The sequence below is a fragment of the Lagopus muta genome, chromosome 3, assembly GCF_023343835.1.
Source record: "Lagopus muta isolate bLagMut1 chromosome 3, bLagMut1 primary, whole genome shotgun sequence".
Lineage (NCBI taxonomy): Eukaryota > Metazoa > Chordata > Aves > Galliformes > Phasianidae > Lagopus > Lagopus muta.
The window spans coordinates 46,880,785-46,895,822 of record NC_064435.1 but is presented as its reverse complement, the minus strand read 5'-3'; the positions used below and the strand labels follow the sequence as shown (position 1 = coordinate 46,895,822).

The window sequence follows — 15,038 nt, the reverse complement described above, 5'->3', positions numbered from 1 at the left end:
GCTAGGAGTACAGGCAGAGCACTCATATGTGCTTGCAAGGAAACCTATGTCAAGCCAGTCTAGCACCCAGGAGTCAAAGGTACCCAGCAACAGGTGACATGGCTCACAATGTGGGAGGAAAATAAAGGCAGCAATACACTGCTGCAGTGTGGGCTTCAGAACAGAGGTCTTTCCTACACTGCAAAATGTCATTTATGCTGTGAAGAAAAAATTGCTATGGAATCCACTGATGTGAAACAACTGTAGCAGATGTGGGCCTCTCTATAAAAGGTAACTATCAAAATATATTTAGAGTTTGTCTTTAATCCCATATATAAACACATAAAAAACATCTGTAGCAAACACAGGATTGTGATGTAGAGAGAGGGAATAAATCGAATCCATGAAAGCAGGTGATGGAAGGACTGAAGTCTCTCCTCTTTTATTTTGTTTGCTTGTTTTTAAGTTGGATACTATTCCTGACAACTTTGCAAAGATACATATTCTACTCTTATATTGTGTTTATTACCACATCCTTGTTTTCTTCCTTTCTTATCTGATCAAAACACATCACTTACACTGCAAAAACATTCTCCCTTTAGATTGCTTAGAAATGCTAACGCTAAAGTGCAGTAGGAGAAATTCCGTTGCGTGGGTGAGGCTAAATCCCCTTCCTCAGAATAAACAGATATTCGGTAAATTAATAAATTGGAAAAAAAAGCTTAGGATAATTCTTTACTCATTTTCTAACTTTGAAGACAGTGTATCACAACTAACAAAATGTTGAATTAGCATAGCTGGTTTGGTTTTAAGTAATCAGAGTACGCTAAAGTCAGAATTCAAAGTATTTTCATTATTTTTTCCTTAAATTATACTCTTGCAGATGGAAATACATTAAATACTAATGAGGATGGTGTAGTAATCAAATCAAAACAGTTTCACAAACAAAAGGACAATAAGTAGAGACTGGAATATTTTTTCCTAAATTTTACATCCTCCAAAATTCCTAGAAGTCAGCACTCTTCTTCCAGCCGTTATGCTTCAAATCCATACAAATATGAATTGCCATATTTATCTGAATTTAAATATGAATTTATCATACTTATCATATTTATTGTCAGCATAGGCAATATCGTGTGTATTTGCCATCTTGCAGAGTGTTACAGAACAGTTCTGAAGCCTGGCTGCTTTTGAAAGAACTAAATATTTCACATCTGATTCTAATCTTCAGAAGTGAAAAACTTAGTATGGAATAACTTATGCTATTGACAGAAACAAAGGGCATACTTCTCATTTTGCAATTCCTGCATTTTTCTTTGAGTTTCTTTATTCTTTTCATCAATTTCTTCCTTCAGTTCCTTAACCTGAGTTTTGTAAAGTGTCTGTAAAAGAAAGCATAAAAATAAAAGAATCATTATTCAAATTCCATACTGTAATTCCTCATGGTTTTGGTACCTGGATGGTTTTAATTTGTCAAACCAACAAATGACAGTACTACCTTTAATAATAATCCTCTCTTCCACTCCTGCCCAGTACGCTCCCTTCCAGTTACTCTCGTGTTGGGAAATGCTGTGATTGGGTTAGTTTTCAGTTTTCTAGTCTGGCTTTCTACATAATTGTACAACCACATCCACTGACAAACTGGAAGGCTGGTGCTGGGGCAAGCAGCCTTCTTGGAGACAATGGCACCAAACTGCATCCTCCTCTAGCATCACTGCCCCAAACCATCAGTCAAACTGAAGCTTAATCCTGTCCTACACTTTCATCTGTTGTATTGTTTGTATCCATGCTCTGAGACTGCAAGTTTTATATACAGATTGATTTTGTCTTAACTAATCCAACAGAGGTCTTGACTATGTGAACGACTTTTGTTCTTAATCACTGTATTAACAACATCAATAATTCAGTACGTTAAAATTTGCAGCAAAGTATTTTGGCCAAGTTTTCAGACTGCATTAACAGTATTTTGTTTAGACTGTAAGCTTGTGAAAAAAAAAACAATAAAACACCACACACTGGATTTTTCCCTATTGGCAGTACATTATGTAGAAATGCACAAAAGCCTGGAATGTATGATAAAATCACAGTGACACGCATTGTGGTAAACACCAACATTTTTTTACTGCTCCTCCAAGGAAGAACTGAATTTAAAGAGTCCTTCCGAAAGTAAAATGTATCAGTGTGTAATCACAAATTATTTAAAGTTTTGGCATTACAGAAGTTCTCATCTTACTGTTTCTGTTCACAGAAATGGAACAGACCAGACTCAATCCATGAAATACACATATTGGCTCTGTGGGCTATGCAATAAGGCTCTTCCATACAGTTTGGGGACTGAGGTGCAGAGATGCTATCTTTTTATAAAGATGAGGGAGAAGTGCCAAATACTACCAGATCTACGGTTTTTATACATATTTATAGTAGATCAATTACACAGAATACGTTCCAGTAAATATTAAGATTTTGAGCTCTTTATGAAATTTGCATGTGTCAGAAAAATATCTCTATCAAGATAACTAACAAATAACATAACAGATAACAAAGCAACTACTCCACTGAATAATTAAGATAATTGAGTCGTTCATTATACTGTAACAGAAAACTGGACAAGCGAGCAACTAAAAGGGAACATATAAAACAGACAAACAACATATCAATGTTCACTAATTTATTGTTCATTTTTGCAACTCAAGTAGATTTTGTGAACTGCTGATTTATGTCAGGTTATTGCTGTTTACATTTTAAAAACTTAAATATGCCTAACTATTCAACTAGCCAGTTTCACACAAAAACACAGCATTCAAAATTCTTTGCAAGGCTTACCGAAAAATACTGCTCTGCTTCAAGCTGATCCTGAAGCTCACGCATTTGACCTTCATTTCCTCTGTACTGTCTTTGAAGGAAAAAAAAAATGGAAATTGTGTAAGAAGCCAGTTAATAACCAATAACAAAGGCTAGTTCTAACCAGAAGAGTAGTAAAAAATAATTTTATATTTGTGTACATATTATTTCAAAGATGAAGAGTTTGCTTCATCCTAGTCTTGTGATTTAATTACATACTTTCTTCTAACTGAATGATGATGGCTTTAGCTATGTAAACTAGAATAGAAGTGGTATGCTAAACAGAAATATTGACTGTTGAGTCTTACTTTCAGCTGAAGGAAGCTACGATAGAAGCATGATTAACAAGAAGCATTTCAGTCAGATTAAGAGTTGTAAAAAACAGGATATCAGGTAGATAAAGAGGAAAAAGTTGTCGACCTCTGTGTAATAAGATAAGTTCCATACAATTAAATAAATACCATCACATTTGATCCTTAAGGAAGTCAAATCTCAAAAAAGAGCATCCATGTCCTGATGTTGAACAAGCCAAGATTTACTCTGTATCACAGCTGATAACAAAAATATTCCAACACTGAAGGCTACATATAGAAATGATAACATGCAGCTAAAAATATTCTTTGTTTAGGAAAAAATGTATCATAGAACATTTCTTCAATAGGAATGAATAAAACAGTACATGTATAATTAAACAATTTTTCCACTTTACCTCAGATTTTCACTTACTTAGCAAGTTGAGCCAACTCAACTTCCAGTAACCTTTTTGCTTCCAATAACGTATTGATTTCTTGTTTCAGTTGCTTCTCAGAACCCTTCAAGTTATCTGCTTCAAAAGCTTGCGCCTTTAATTCATTCTGTGCCATTACTCGCTTATTTGTCTCTTGCTCTAGCTGAAGTGACAGATTCTTTACCTAAATGAGAAATTATTTCAGTTTAGAAGTGTCTGCTGAACAGCCAGTTGTATAAGGTTGAAAGCTTAATTTATGGATTACTTGTCAAACAGTACTGCCTAAATGCTACACATGATATAATATATGAAAATATCCCTAAATTTCCAAGTATTTCAGTCCAAACATCTGATTTCTCATTGCAACTATCCCTTCTTATTTTCTTATTTATAAAGAAAATTCTTAGCAACGAACATTCTACTTACTTCATCCTCCAGTCTTTCCTTTTGCTGAAGAAGGTGTTCCAGTTTCTGCTGAGACTGCTTCAGGTCGAAGTCTAGCATGGAACACTGTTTTTCAGCCTGAACTATTCGATTCTCTGCCTTTTCTCTTGCCGCTCTTTCTTCCTTTACTTTTTTTTCCATTTCTAAACAAGATTAAGGAAAGAAAAACAATGGAAATGAATATGTAGCATCTGCAAGAATCTTTTTATAAACACAGTCTTAAATACCCTAATATTTTTCAGACCTATCTGCTCAGCTATTCAGGCTCTTCTGACACTAGATGAACTGGTTAGTGCATAAAGACTTCCTGGCTTTGTTGCAAGCAATATTTTTTTAAGAAATATTAATTTCAGTTTGCATTCAAAGCATCAGAATATTATCATGACAACTGAAAGTAAATAATGAAAGTGAAATCCAAAATGCACGCTCTTGAAGTGATCACTATGAAATGTTATAAGCAAAGTTTAGTTTCCAAGAATGGGTAGTACAGGGAAAGAAAGGATATGGTACCATTCAGATAAGCTTTATGAAAAGTTACAAACTACATGTGCAGACTCCAACAATCTTCACAAAGACCTTATAGTCAACTGGGATGACATGAAACCTCTTTCATTCATGGACATATACATATACAAAAAACTCAAACACTTCAGACAACCTTAACAGAACATCAGTATTTAATAAAGTTACACAGGAATGAATGCTCCAGGAGATCAGTCTTGATAATAAGTTCTTTCAATTCCAGTTAACATTAGCCAACATTATAGGATTCAATGGCATTTTAGAAGCCAAAGAAGGTTCTGAATTGCAAAAGCAGTAAGTTAATCAAAACATTAAAAAGCAATACATTTTCTTACCATGCAGGTATCACATTAAATAAAATCTTTTAAAATTTGTCGTTTTCATTATGTTTAACAATTCTGAACTCTTTGTTTTCACATCAAGGATTAAACACTTGTGTAAGAGTACCACATTATCAGACTGTGCATTTTAAGGTATTGTAACCAAAATACTATGAGTTATCCATCCCAAACTTGCAGACTGGACTTACCGCACATTGCAACTGATTTTGCCTCCTCTATTGACTGATGTTTGTCAGTTAAGCGAGCTTTAGTCACTTTGTGTTCATTTACTTCCTGTTCTAAGCGGTCTTGTAAAGACTTGAGTTTGTAGTTCAAATCTATCTCCAAATTATTCTTTTCCTAAATATAAGAGAAAAAAAAAAAAAAAGGGCTATAGTAGTTCTATAGTATCTGAGGAAATACTTTCTCCTTTTTCTTTTTTAGTGTTATCTTGTTACAAAGAAATAATCAGTGTTGTACACTTATAAAGAAAGCCAACCGACTTTGGCTCCGTGCCCTGGAGAAAACTTCATTAGTTTTATTTATTACTGTGTAAATTCATAACATAATGAAAACTCTCCATTTGTGTGACTAGTAGTCACCTAAATTGGAAACATTTCTCAATCCCACTGACAACAGTAGAGCAGAAAGGAATTTTTATTACCCTCACCTGCATGCAATTACACTATTTAATTATTAGGAGCCCCAGCGCCTAACCAGTAACTCACAAAACAAGCACAGCAGATGGGCACTGAGAGGCAGGACTTGCCTTTCCATCACTACTTCATGCATTTCCAAGTGAGAAAGATCACTTCTTACAGCTTCCCACATAGGTAATTATCTCTCTGTTTTATTTGGATAGGCCACACAGTACTGCAAGTCTTTATCTGACATCAAAACAGAGAACTAACTACACAGCCTAACTGAAAACATGACGCAGGATTTACTGTTTTTCTTCTTTTTTCTCTACCTTGGGGCAAGGACCAGAGATGCTAGGGGAACATGTTGCCGCTGCTCTCTGGGAAGGAAGGAAAAGCTCAAATGGCTCAGCTCTAAGTTGACTAAAAAGGCCCAGCACTGATCCTGCCAAATTAAAATCCAGTAAAAACTAGAAATTTAAATCACAGATTTTACAAAATTTCAATGTGTAGATTTTTAGAAGGCAAGTTTCTGCAGCAGTGGTTAGCCAAACAGAATAAAAATTACTTGCTATTGGCAGAAGCTCTGGATCCTTGACTGATTCATGACAAACATGAATTATACTCCTAAAGCTACAAGTGAGAACATTTAAGGATTTGTTACACTTACCACTCTGAGGAGACTATAAATTAGTTAGCACTAATTAGTCTATCTTTTTAACAGACTGATTTACAGCAAGGACATAACAGTAACGTTGCAAATTTGAAAATATGATCAAAGCTGTCAAAGAACATTAGCCTCAACATCATTTTACCATACCTTTTCTGAATGATTAAGCCTATCTTGAGCTTGTTTTCTTTCTGCTTCCACTCTTTCAAGATTATTTTTAAGGTTTTTCAATTCTTCTTGTAAAGTTGTAATCCGAACTGTCAAAAAATAAGTATTATTCAGTATTTGTTACTAAACTTAAAAAGATAATCTTTTCAACCTTCACTGATTTTTGGGACCATTAAACACTTCCAACTTCTTCATATATACAAACACCACACATTGTAAAGGAAATTGACCTTATTAGTTACTGTTAAAAGCAATTCCAAGGGAAAAAAAAAATCACATGCAGAAGTTGGTATCTGCCTTCCCTATTTTTCAAAATTTCTTTCCATTAATGTTAATTCTGTTTGTGCCACACAACAAATACCTTTTCTGCTGTTACCTCCAGTAAAGCATAAATAAGGCATATTAACAAAGGCAACCTTTCATGGATATACAGTGTTAATGCAGTACGTATTCACCTAACTGACTAGAGCAATCTTCCAAGAACAGATTAAATATTTCTTCTTAGCATCTACCACAAGACCCTATGTAGCATTAGAAGTTTATACACTGAATAGTAATTCATAGTATGCATTTCTAGACTGCAGATTTTGCACTAGCTCCTTTAAAATAAACACATACATGACAAAATATTTTTAATTACTTTGTATTACACTTAATACCTTAGATACAGTAAATACAGTAGGGAACCTATCAGTTCAATTCCATCAGGCAACAGTGCAGAACATTTCACTTAATTTTTAAGTACAGGAAGAAAAGGCATGAGATGGAAGAAAAGAACATCTTCCTGAATGTTATCTTTGTGCATTCAAAATGTGCTTTTAAAACAGCCGTGTCAGTGTTTGAAATACACAAAGTTATTCACACGTCACCAGCAAATATCTTATTGCATATACCTTATCCCTACACCTTTCAGAATAAAGATCCTTTCCCTGCAAACCCTCAAGTTAGATGAAATCAAAGAGCACATTTGTAAGTGCACAGAAGTCTTCAGCCATTTCGTACTTCTTGCTTGCATTAATAACAGGCTGCACCAGACTACACTCCATAATTTCAGAGGAAATGCACACTAATTAAACTGAAGCAGCTTTTTCATACTTGAAGCACAGTAACTAGGCAGCATGATTCTTGGTATTTCTTAACCTGTACCAGAGAAAGAAAAGGTTGACCTTAAAAAACGAAAAAAGCCCTCAACACCTCTCTCCAGTCTATACAAGTAAGCAGAAGATTGTGCCTCATGGGAAATGATTCTCAATGCTGCCAGCAGATGGATTAAAATGGCAAGTTAGGAAGCAGGCTCTGCTAGCACAGTCACAATCATGAAACAACATTATCTGAATAGTCGAGTACTAAGAATCACAAATATACATGGTAAAAAGTTCCAAGCATTCAGATGTGTATTCCTAACTATACTTTTCATCTTTCTTATGAAGTAATGTAAAAACGTAAGAAGAAAAACATAAATTTAACAACAAATTAAACGGTGTGCCAACTTGGCTGTTGTGCCAAGATGGAGAAATGCAATGTTGGATCTTCTCTAGCACTACCAGCTTTTCATATTCTTTTACTGGTAATGCACTTTTTGCCCCATAATCAGCGGCTTCCCTCAGAATGTTCTTTTTGGTATCCTCCCTCCCAAGAGCCACTCAGACACAATCAAATCTTCATGAATTACTCTATTAAATCACACTGCTCACAGACTGGCTTTCCCCTTCTTCATGTAATTGTACTTCATAAGCAGGCTTACAACTTCTAATTACAGAGAAGATTTACCCTGTAGTTCTCCAATCATTTCAGATCCATGACTTCTGTCCCTTCGTTCTGATTCCAAAGCTGCTTGCAGTTGATAATAATCTTTCTCCACCTGCAGTTTTGCACTTTCCAGAACTCTGCACCTTTCCTGCAGTTCTCTATTCAGTGATTCCACTTGACTTAATGACTTGCTCATTTCAGTGTTACCCTTTCTCAGTCTTACTGCTGTTTCTGATTCTGTCCGTAGCAAATCATTGGCTTCTTCTAGCTGTTAGAGGAAAAATAAAAGAAGATTCTCAAACATGGAAATTTATTTATTGGGAAAAATTTTGTTTTATATGAGTGCATAATACTGCTCCTCAGATTTAAGAAATTATGAAAACAGCAAACAAACAACATACTTGTTTTTGTAACTGTGTTATCTTCTCATTTGTAATTTGTGAATGCTGGCTGATTTTTTTCAAGTCTTCCATTTGATCTTTTAGCGTAGAAACTAAAGAGAAATTACACCATTAATAAAGCAGATTAATAAAATTCTTTAGTTTTTAAACAAACACATTTGAACATACAATTCCACTGACATTTAAGTCTTTTGTTAGCCTTTTTCTTATCACAGAATAATATAATGGTCTGGGTTGAAAAGGACAACAATGATCATCTAGTTTCAACCCCCTGCTATGTGCAGGGTCACCAACCAGCAGACCAGGCTGCCCAGAGCCACATCCAGCCTGGCCTTGAATGCCTCCAGGGATGGGGCATCCACAGCCTCCTTGGGCAACCTGTTCCAGTGCATCACCACCCTCTGTGTGAAAAACTTCCTCCTAATATCTAACCTAAACCCTCCCTGTCTCAGTTTAAAACCATTCCCCCTTGTTCTATCACTATCCACCCTCATAAACAGCCGTACATTTTTAGATCAAATTCCATGTCTGCAGAATAACAACATGCTGTAGAGAACAGAATTTGAAAATAAGACAAAAATAACATCCTGTTAAGACTCAAGAAAAAGCACTCAAAATTTGTGTTCTGCAGCACTTAAGATGTTAACATTGTAAATCATTATTAAACACACCATCTACCTCATCTGTTTCAATGTTTGGACAATGTGACATACCTTCATTTTCCACATTCCGTCTCTTTTCACTCTCTTGTTCAATTTTTCTTTGATAGTCGTTTATCTTATGCTGCAGTGCCATCTTTTCTTTCTCAATCTGGGACACTGTTAATTCTAGGTTCTTTCTTTGATTTCCCTAAAATTGAATACATTGGAGTTTACATTTTAATGAATGATACCTAAAGCAATATCTCTGCAAATAATTAGTCAAGGAAACTGACACATCATTTTCAGTGGATTCATTTTGGGCTCCCTTGAAAAAAGTTTTTACAAAAGATAACTATTTAAAGCTCCTACATCACAAATTTATCAAATTACTAGGAAAATTTTTGTTAGCACGCTTACATTTAAGTAACCATTAAACCAAATATTAAGATACTACGTAAGGACTCAAGAGAAAATCTGCTGTAGACTATTTTTTAGAATAATTGATATTGATAAATGTCAAAAAACTGCAGTGATCAAGTCTAAGTAAAACATTTAGCAGAGGAAACAATTCAAATCAGTGCATCAAGAAAAAAAAAGATTTTTAAAGTGTGAACAAATAAATACATATTTTCCAAAGCAATGTAATGAAGTGAGATAATTTGGCCTCAAATTTAAACTGAGAAAAAACTTGAATTGTTGAAGTACTATCCGTACTCTTCATCCAGCTAAGAATGCTTCAGTGAGAAAACACCTTACCTCTTCATCCAGTTCTTTCATTATCTTGTCTAGCGTTATGTTTGAAGACCTAAAAATGAAATGATTAACAAGGATATATTATGTTTTTCCAGTTAAAAAGTTTCCAGCCATCACTGAAGTGCTGCATTTGAATTAATTCTATTTTGTTGTAAGTAATTAAAAAACAAAGAAAATATTTAATCATTGCAAGTGGTTCATAAAATATCTTAAGTATTTATAACTTCGCTGCAGACTTTAGGTGTCACATTTTGTCCCTAGATCTGAAATGTAAAACAGTAAATACAGACAGTATCATTAAAATTGGAACATTCTCATGAACTGCTAAGACTACTTCTAGTTTTGAGCTTCCCAGATAACTAAAATGTTTATTTCAATAGTAATCACCTCACTATCACATATAAAACATTTAAGTAGTATTATCCGAAAGTCTCAGCTGAAATAACTTATTTGAACACAGAGAGCAAAGTTAAGCACACTATAAAACTTTCAGTTAATAGATAAAAATCTCAGCGAATACATTTTGGCAACTACAAATCCCTCTTTAGAGAGATAACAAGGAGGACTCAAAGTCATCTGACAGGTTAACAGTAAGGAGCTATCACAGCAACGTATCCAATCAACGAAATCTACAGTAAACAACAGGCTGTCTCAGAAAATACACTGTTGTGCTCTGAAAATTTCATTAGTGCTGCAGGAACTGCTGCACTTACTGACTATATTTCAAGCAACGTGTGTCCTACTTGTATAAAGCGATCAGAACAAGTGAACAGTGAAGTGGTGGTTAAGTTAGAGACAAAGTCACACAGCACACATTCACACAGGACCATTTTGGTTATCAGTTTCTATTTAAGTGGCTCGTACAGCTACAGAGTTCAGTCCTAAATCTCAAGCATTAATTCTTCCCGTATCCTATGCATAGCGTAGCATTCTGGCTTTACTCAGGCTTTCAGGAAAGCACTTCAAAAGGAAAAGCTAACTGAAAGAAAGTAGGTGGAATGACTGAGTAAAAATTTCTAGTTATTACAAAAGAATATTCCCACTTGTTTGATCTTAAGTGTACCTGCAAAAAGTGGGCAAATTTACACAGAGCTACTTCAACATAGCAGAAACAAGACCTCTGGAAAGAAAATCCTTGGTCTTACCTGTCAGTCCCGGGAGTTAAAATAAATGGGATTCTGTAAAAATTACCATGTATTTAGACAGCAGAGACAATGTTAATAGTCCGATAGGTGGTACATCGAGTATTTTACTCTTCCCAAAAAATGTTCTTCATTCCACTAAGGCATCTTAATTCAGAAGAACTAGATAAACTCAAATTTACGAGTGTTCAGAAAATGTTTTAAATGAACGCCAATGAAAACAAAGGATTTCCTTGACACTATAGTCAAGAAAACTGTTCAAATGTTGCTTTGGAATGATTTAAACCTGCACGTGGAACTCCCTTGTAGGAATACAGCACAATAATGTTATTCTGGTAATCCCTAAAGTAATAATACAGAATTGAAGTGTTAGATACATTAAAATTACATAAAGAAATTAAATTCAAAGTCTCACCTGCACTTTTGCTCCATTTCATCTTTCAGCTGCATTTCATTATGTAGCTGCTCTTCCAAATCATAGATCATCTTCTGCATATTTTCCATCTTTAAATATATATATTTGTACATGAAAGAACACGCATTAAATTCAAAAACTTCAAAAAGGAATTTCAGTATATTCAGAACTACTTAACACTATCACAGCCTACTCACTTTGAATTAAACACTATGTTTTTAAGCTGACTTACTCTTCCCTTTCCTCCAAAAAAATCAAAGTTAGTTACAAGAAAGAATATATACACATGAGTAAAATTTTAAGTCTGTGTGTAGTTCCATCAAAATTCATGGGACAAAGTCAGGTCAGGTACGCCTCGTTTTCCGTATTTTCAGAAGTATTTTGTTAAACCTCAATTCCTTTTTCTAGCATAACCTACTAAATGTATTTTGCAATGCATCTTCAGTTCTCAGTTCAGGAAGCAGAAGCAGGCCCATCAGTTATTAGCAGAGAGGGAAAATGCTCTTAAATATTAAGTTGAGAGATTTTTTTACAGATAGCCTTGTACTAAGGTTTGAAAATAGTAACAGGCTTCATATGTTAATACAGAATGGTAATTTGCATTTACTGTTTGCCAGCAAAACAAATTCTTGAATTCATTCTTTCCATGCAGTCTCAAAATATCTGCCTTCTACTGGATTTCTGTGCACAATAATCTCACTCCAACATCAGCAAGATCCTCAATTAACAAGATGGTATCAGCTTCAAGGAAGCTCATTAAGTCAAGTCTGTGCTGATTCACTCTAAACTTTTCCACTGATCTTGTAAGGATTTCAGCCTTATTTAGCTTTCCCACATTTCTCTCAGCCTTTCTGAATAGCACAGAGAAAAACTACAGTCCTAATCTAGACTCTCCTCAAAGCAACACATGAAAGCAGTTCTGACACTCGGCTGTCTTATTTCTTCTTCTAACTTCACAAACTCTGATAATTGCCCAATTCCTTTTTGCACAATCTTCCCAGAAAAAGGAGAAACAGAACAGCTCCTCTGATGTCCACCTCTTCCACTTTTTCCCCCTCAAAACACACCTAAAAAATTAGGACTGCACACTAAAACCATAAAAAGAAGTTCTCCTTCCATTCTTGTTTCATAGCAATAGTAAATGTCTTCAAACAGGACAGTCTTCTGTTTGGTCCTAAACTGAAGACACAGCATGCTTTAACCATATTAAACACGAAAGCTACCACTGAGATAATTTTTGTCTACTTGCAGGCAAGTGTTCCTCTTATTCCTGTTTCCAGTCTTTACTCCTTTCTACTTCAGCAGGAAAAAAGCAATGAGCCCACTTTGGTACTCCCAAGAACCAGACACCCTTTCTCACTTCCTCATTTTTCTTCCATCCATGCTCTGAAGCTGAAGTTTTCAGAGGAACACAGATATGGCAACAAGGGACTAACCAGAAACCACGTATTTTATTTATTCACTACTCCACGTTCTATGTATTTATCTCTACCTACCAGAAAGCCTTGAGAGAACAAGGAAACGTTGAACGTTGTGTTGAGGGACATGGTTTAGTGAGAACTATTGGTCATAGGTGGATGGTTGGACTGGATGATCTTGTAGGTCTTTTCCAACCTTGGTGATTCTGTGATTCTGTGAAATGCTGGAAGTAATAGACTTCTCAGCACCTACAGAGCAGCTTTGGAGAACTAACTACTGGCGTTATATACAACATAGAACCATTTGGAAAAAAAATGGTTGTAGGCAAAAACCACTGTCAACTCAGAGGAAGAGGGAAGGAGAACTGGTGCACAACACATTTATTCCACTGGTATTAACCACTGAGAAACAAAGCCAGACTATTTAAAGGCAAGCTCTCACTCAACCGAAAAGGATCCACAGACAATATACAAAAATAAAGGATCAAGAAACTTTAAGATAATTGCTCATCTACTTCTTGGTTACTCATTTTAACCCATAAAGGAATTACATGTGATGGAGGAACAGTTCTAAAGACTTTAGGTAACTGAAGCATTTCTGTACTGACTCCTCATAGTTTGGACCTCTATTGCTTCTTCTTACTTCTATCTCTGGATACATTTATAGGATTACATTTATCTAATCTTACTGAGCAGTCACATTACATTAGTGCAAGACCACAGGCTTCAAGAGCACTTTTGCACAGTCTGATATCAATAATCTAAATAATACCTTCAGAAAAGCCTGGGTTAATTGTAACTTAATATAAAAGCATTCCCTTGTGTCTTACTCTCTGTTTACGGCAGAGATGCCAAGAAAAATCCCTCTGAAGTTGCCATATTTTATTTATTTTTTAAACCACCGAAGCATTGTGCATCTGCTTTTGCCCCCTGAGCAATGAAGAATATCAAAGATCCAGTGCAAAAATATTTGTTCATCTCCTTAATACCTGAACCACTGACAGGATTTTAGGGTAGCACTAAAAAAAGTAAAGTAAAAGTAAAGTAAAGAAAGTAAATAATCAGATCTTAAAGAGGTTTGAAATTCAGCTAAAAGGATTTCAATTCCATTTTTCTCTGACTTCATGGTCTGATTTTATGAAATTTTACACTCCTGATTTCTGGCATTCAGTCCCTCAGAGAAGATGCTCAGTACTATACCATAAATACACATAGTTTACATTGTGTTATATTTCCAGAATTAATTATTGTGCTAGCCATGTGTTAACATTACCGTTTTCATTGCAGCATGTAATGAAAGGAAAAACAGCTGAGAGAGATAAAAATACCCCGTAGTAAAGATTTAACATTCATTTAAACCTCTCTATCACCCACATCCTTCCAGAGCTTCCCCTCCCAGAACTGTTAAAATCACAAGACATTCTAATAGCCCTGACAGTTCAGACAGTGCTCTAGGAATCTTTAGCTAAACAGAGGTTTGCACTACAGTGTTTGCAAAGTCCATTTAACAACTATCTTTAAGGTCATCCCAAGCTCAAAGTACATCTTTAAGTATCTACAAATATGTGAAACTCTAGCTCTCTTTTTAATTTTGCCTCACTAACAGTCATACTGTTAGCTGATGAGAAAAGCAAAATTTATGGAAGATAAAAGCATACGTAAAAAAATCAAAACAGTTTAGTGCTTAATAAATTCACTTAGTCCAATAAAATAAACTACTAGTTCCCTTGCCTTTTACAAATTGTTAGGAGGTAATACCATATATCACTAGAACACGTATATAACAAGATTAAGAGAAAAGGGAACATGCATGAACATCACCTCAAAGGAAACGTGCTTCTCTTTGACTCTAAATGGAAATCGTAATAGAACAAAGCACTAACAAAGTAAATCAATCAAAGCCAATAAGAGTTATTTAGAGTCAATTATCATTTTTGTCAGCATTTTATACTGGAAAAAAACAACTTAAAAATATGAAATGGAATAGCCTACTTTATACCAAAATATACAGAATCCATGCCTGCCTTGCTCCTAAAATAGCAGCTTACCTTCCCGGTAACATGACTGCCAAGATGCTTAGGAAGCAGTCACCAAAAGAGCTCCTGAACTTTTATGCTTTTCTTCAGATAGGTCAGCTGCTATATAAACAAATGCAGCTTCTTGGTGCCCTGAATCTCAAAAGCTTGTGGGGGACCCTTGAGAAGGAGCAG

At 35.1% G+C, this 15,038-nt stretch overlaps 1 protein-coding gene across 5 annotated transcripts in view; it reads right to left on the bottom strand.

The window, feature by feature from the left end:
- The window catches only part of ROCK1 (Rho associated coiled-coil containing protein kinase 1), an 82,184-nt gene that overhangs the window by 20,400 nt on the left and 46,746 nt on the right, over positions 1-15,038 (bottom strand). For all 5 annotated transcript variants that reach the window (XR_007376111.1, XR_007376112.1, XM_048940695.1 and 2 more), the window contains exons 13-23: positions 11,411-11,499; positions 9,857-9,905; positions 9,173-9,308; positions 8,460-8,551; positions 8,080-8,326; positions 6,292-6,398; positions 5,043-5,193; positions 3,974-4,134; positions 3,547-3,731; positions 2,803-2,872; positions 1,267-1,361 (exon numbers count right to left, since the gene is read on the bottom strand). Coding sequence is in view for 3 of the 5 variants with exons in the window: in XM_048940695.1 (XP_048796652.1) it covers positions 1,267-1,361; positions 2,803-2,872; positions 3,547-3,731; positions 3,974-4,134; positions 5,043-5,193; positions 6,292-6,398; positions 8,080-8,326; positions 8,460-8,551; positions 9,173-9,308; positions 9,857-9,905; positions 11,411-11,499 (1,382 nt within the window). In the remaining 2 variants the exon portion in view is untranslated. The remainder of the gene's footprint in view (positions 1-1,266; positions 1,362-2,802; positions 2,873-3,546; positions 3,732-3,973; positions 4,135-5,042; positions 5,194-6,291; positions 6,399-8,079; positions 8,327-8,459; positions 8,552-9,172; positions 9,309-9,856; positions 9,906-11,410; positions 11,500-15,038) is intronic.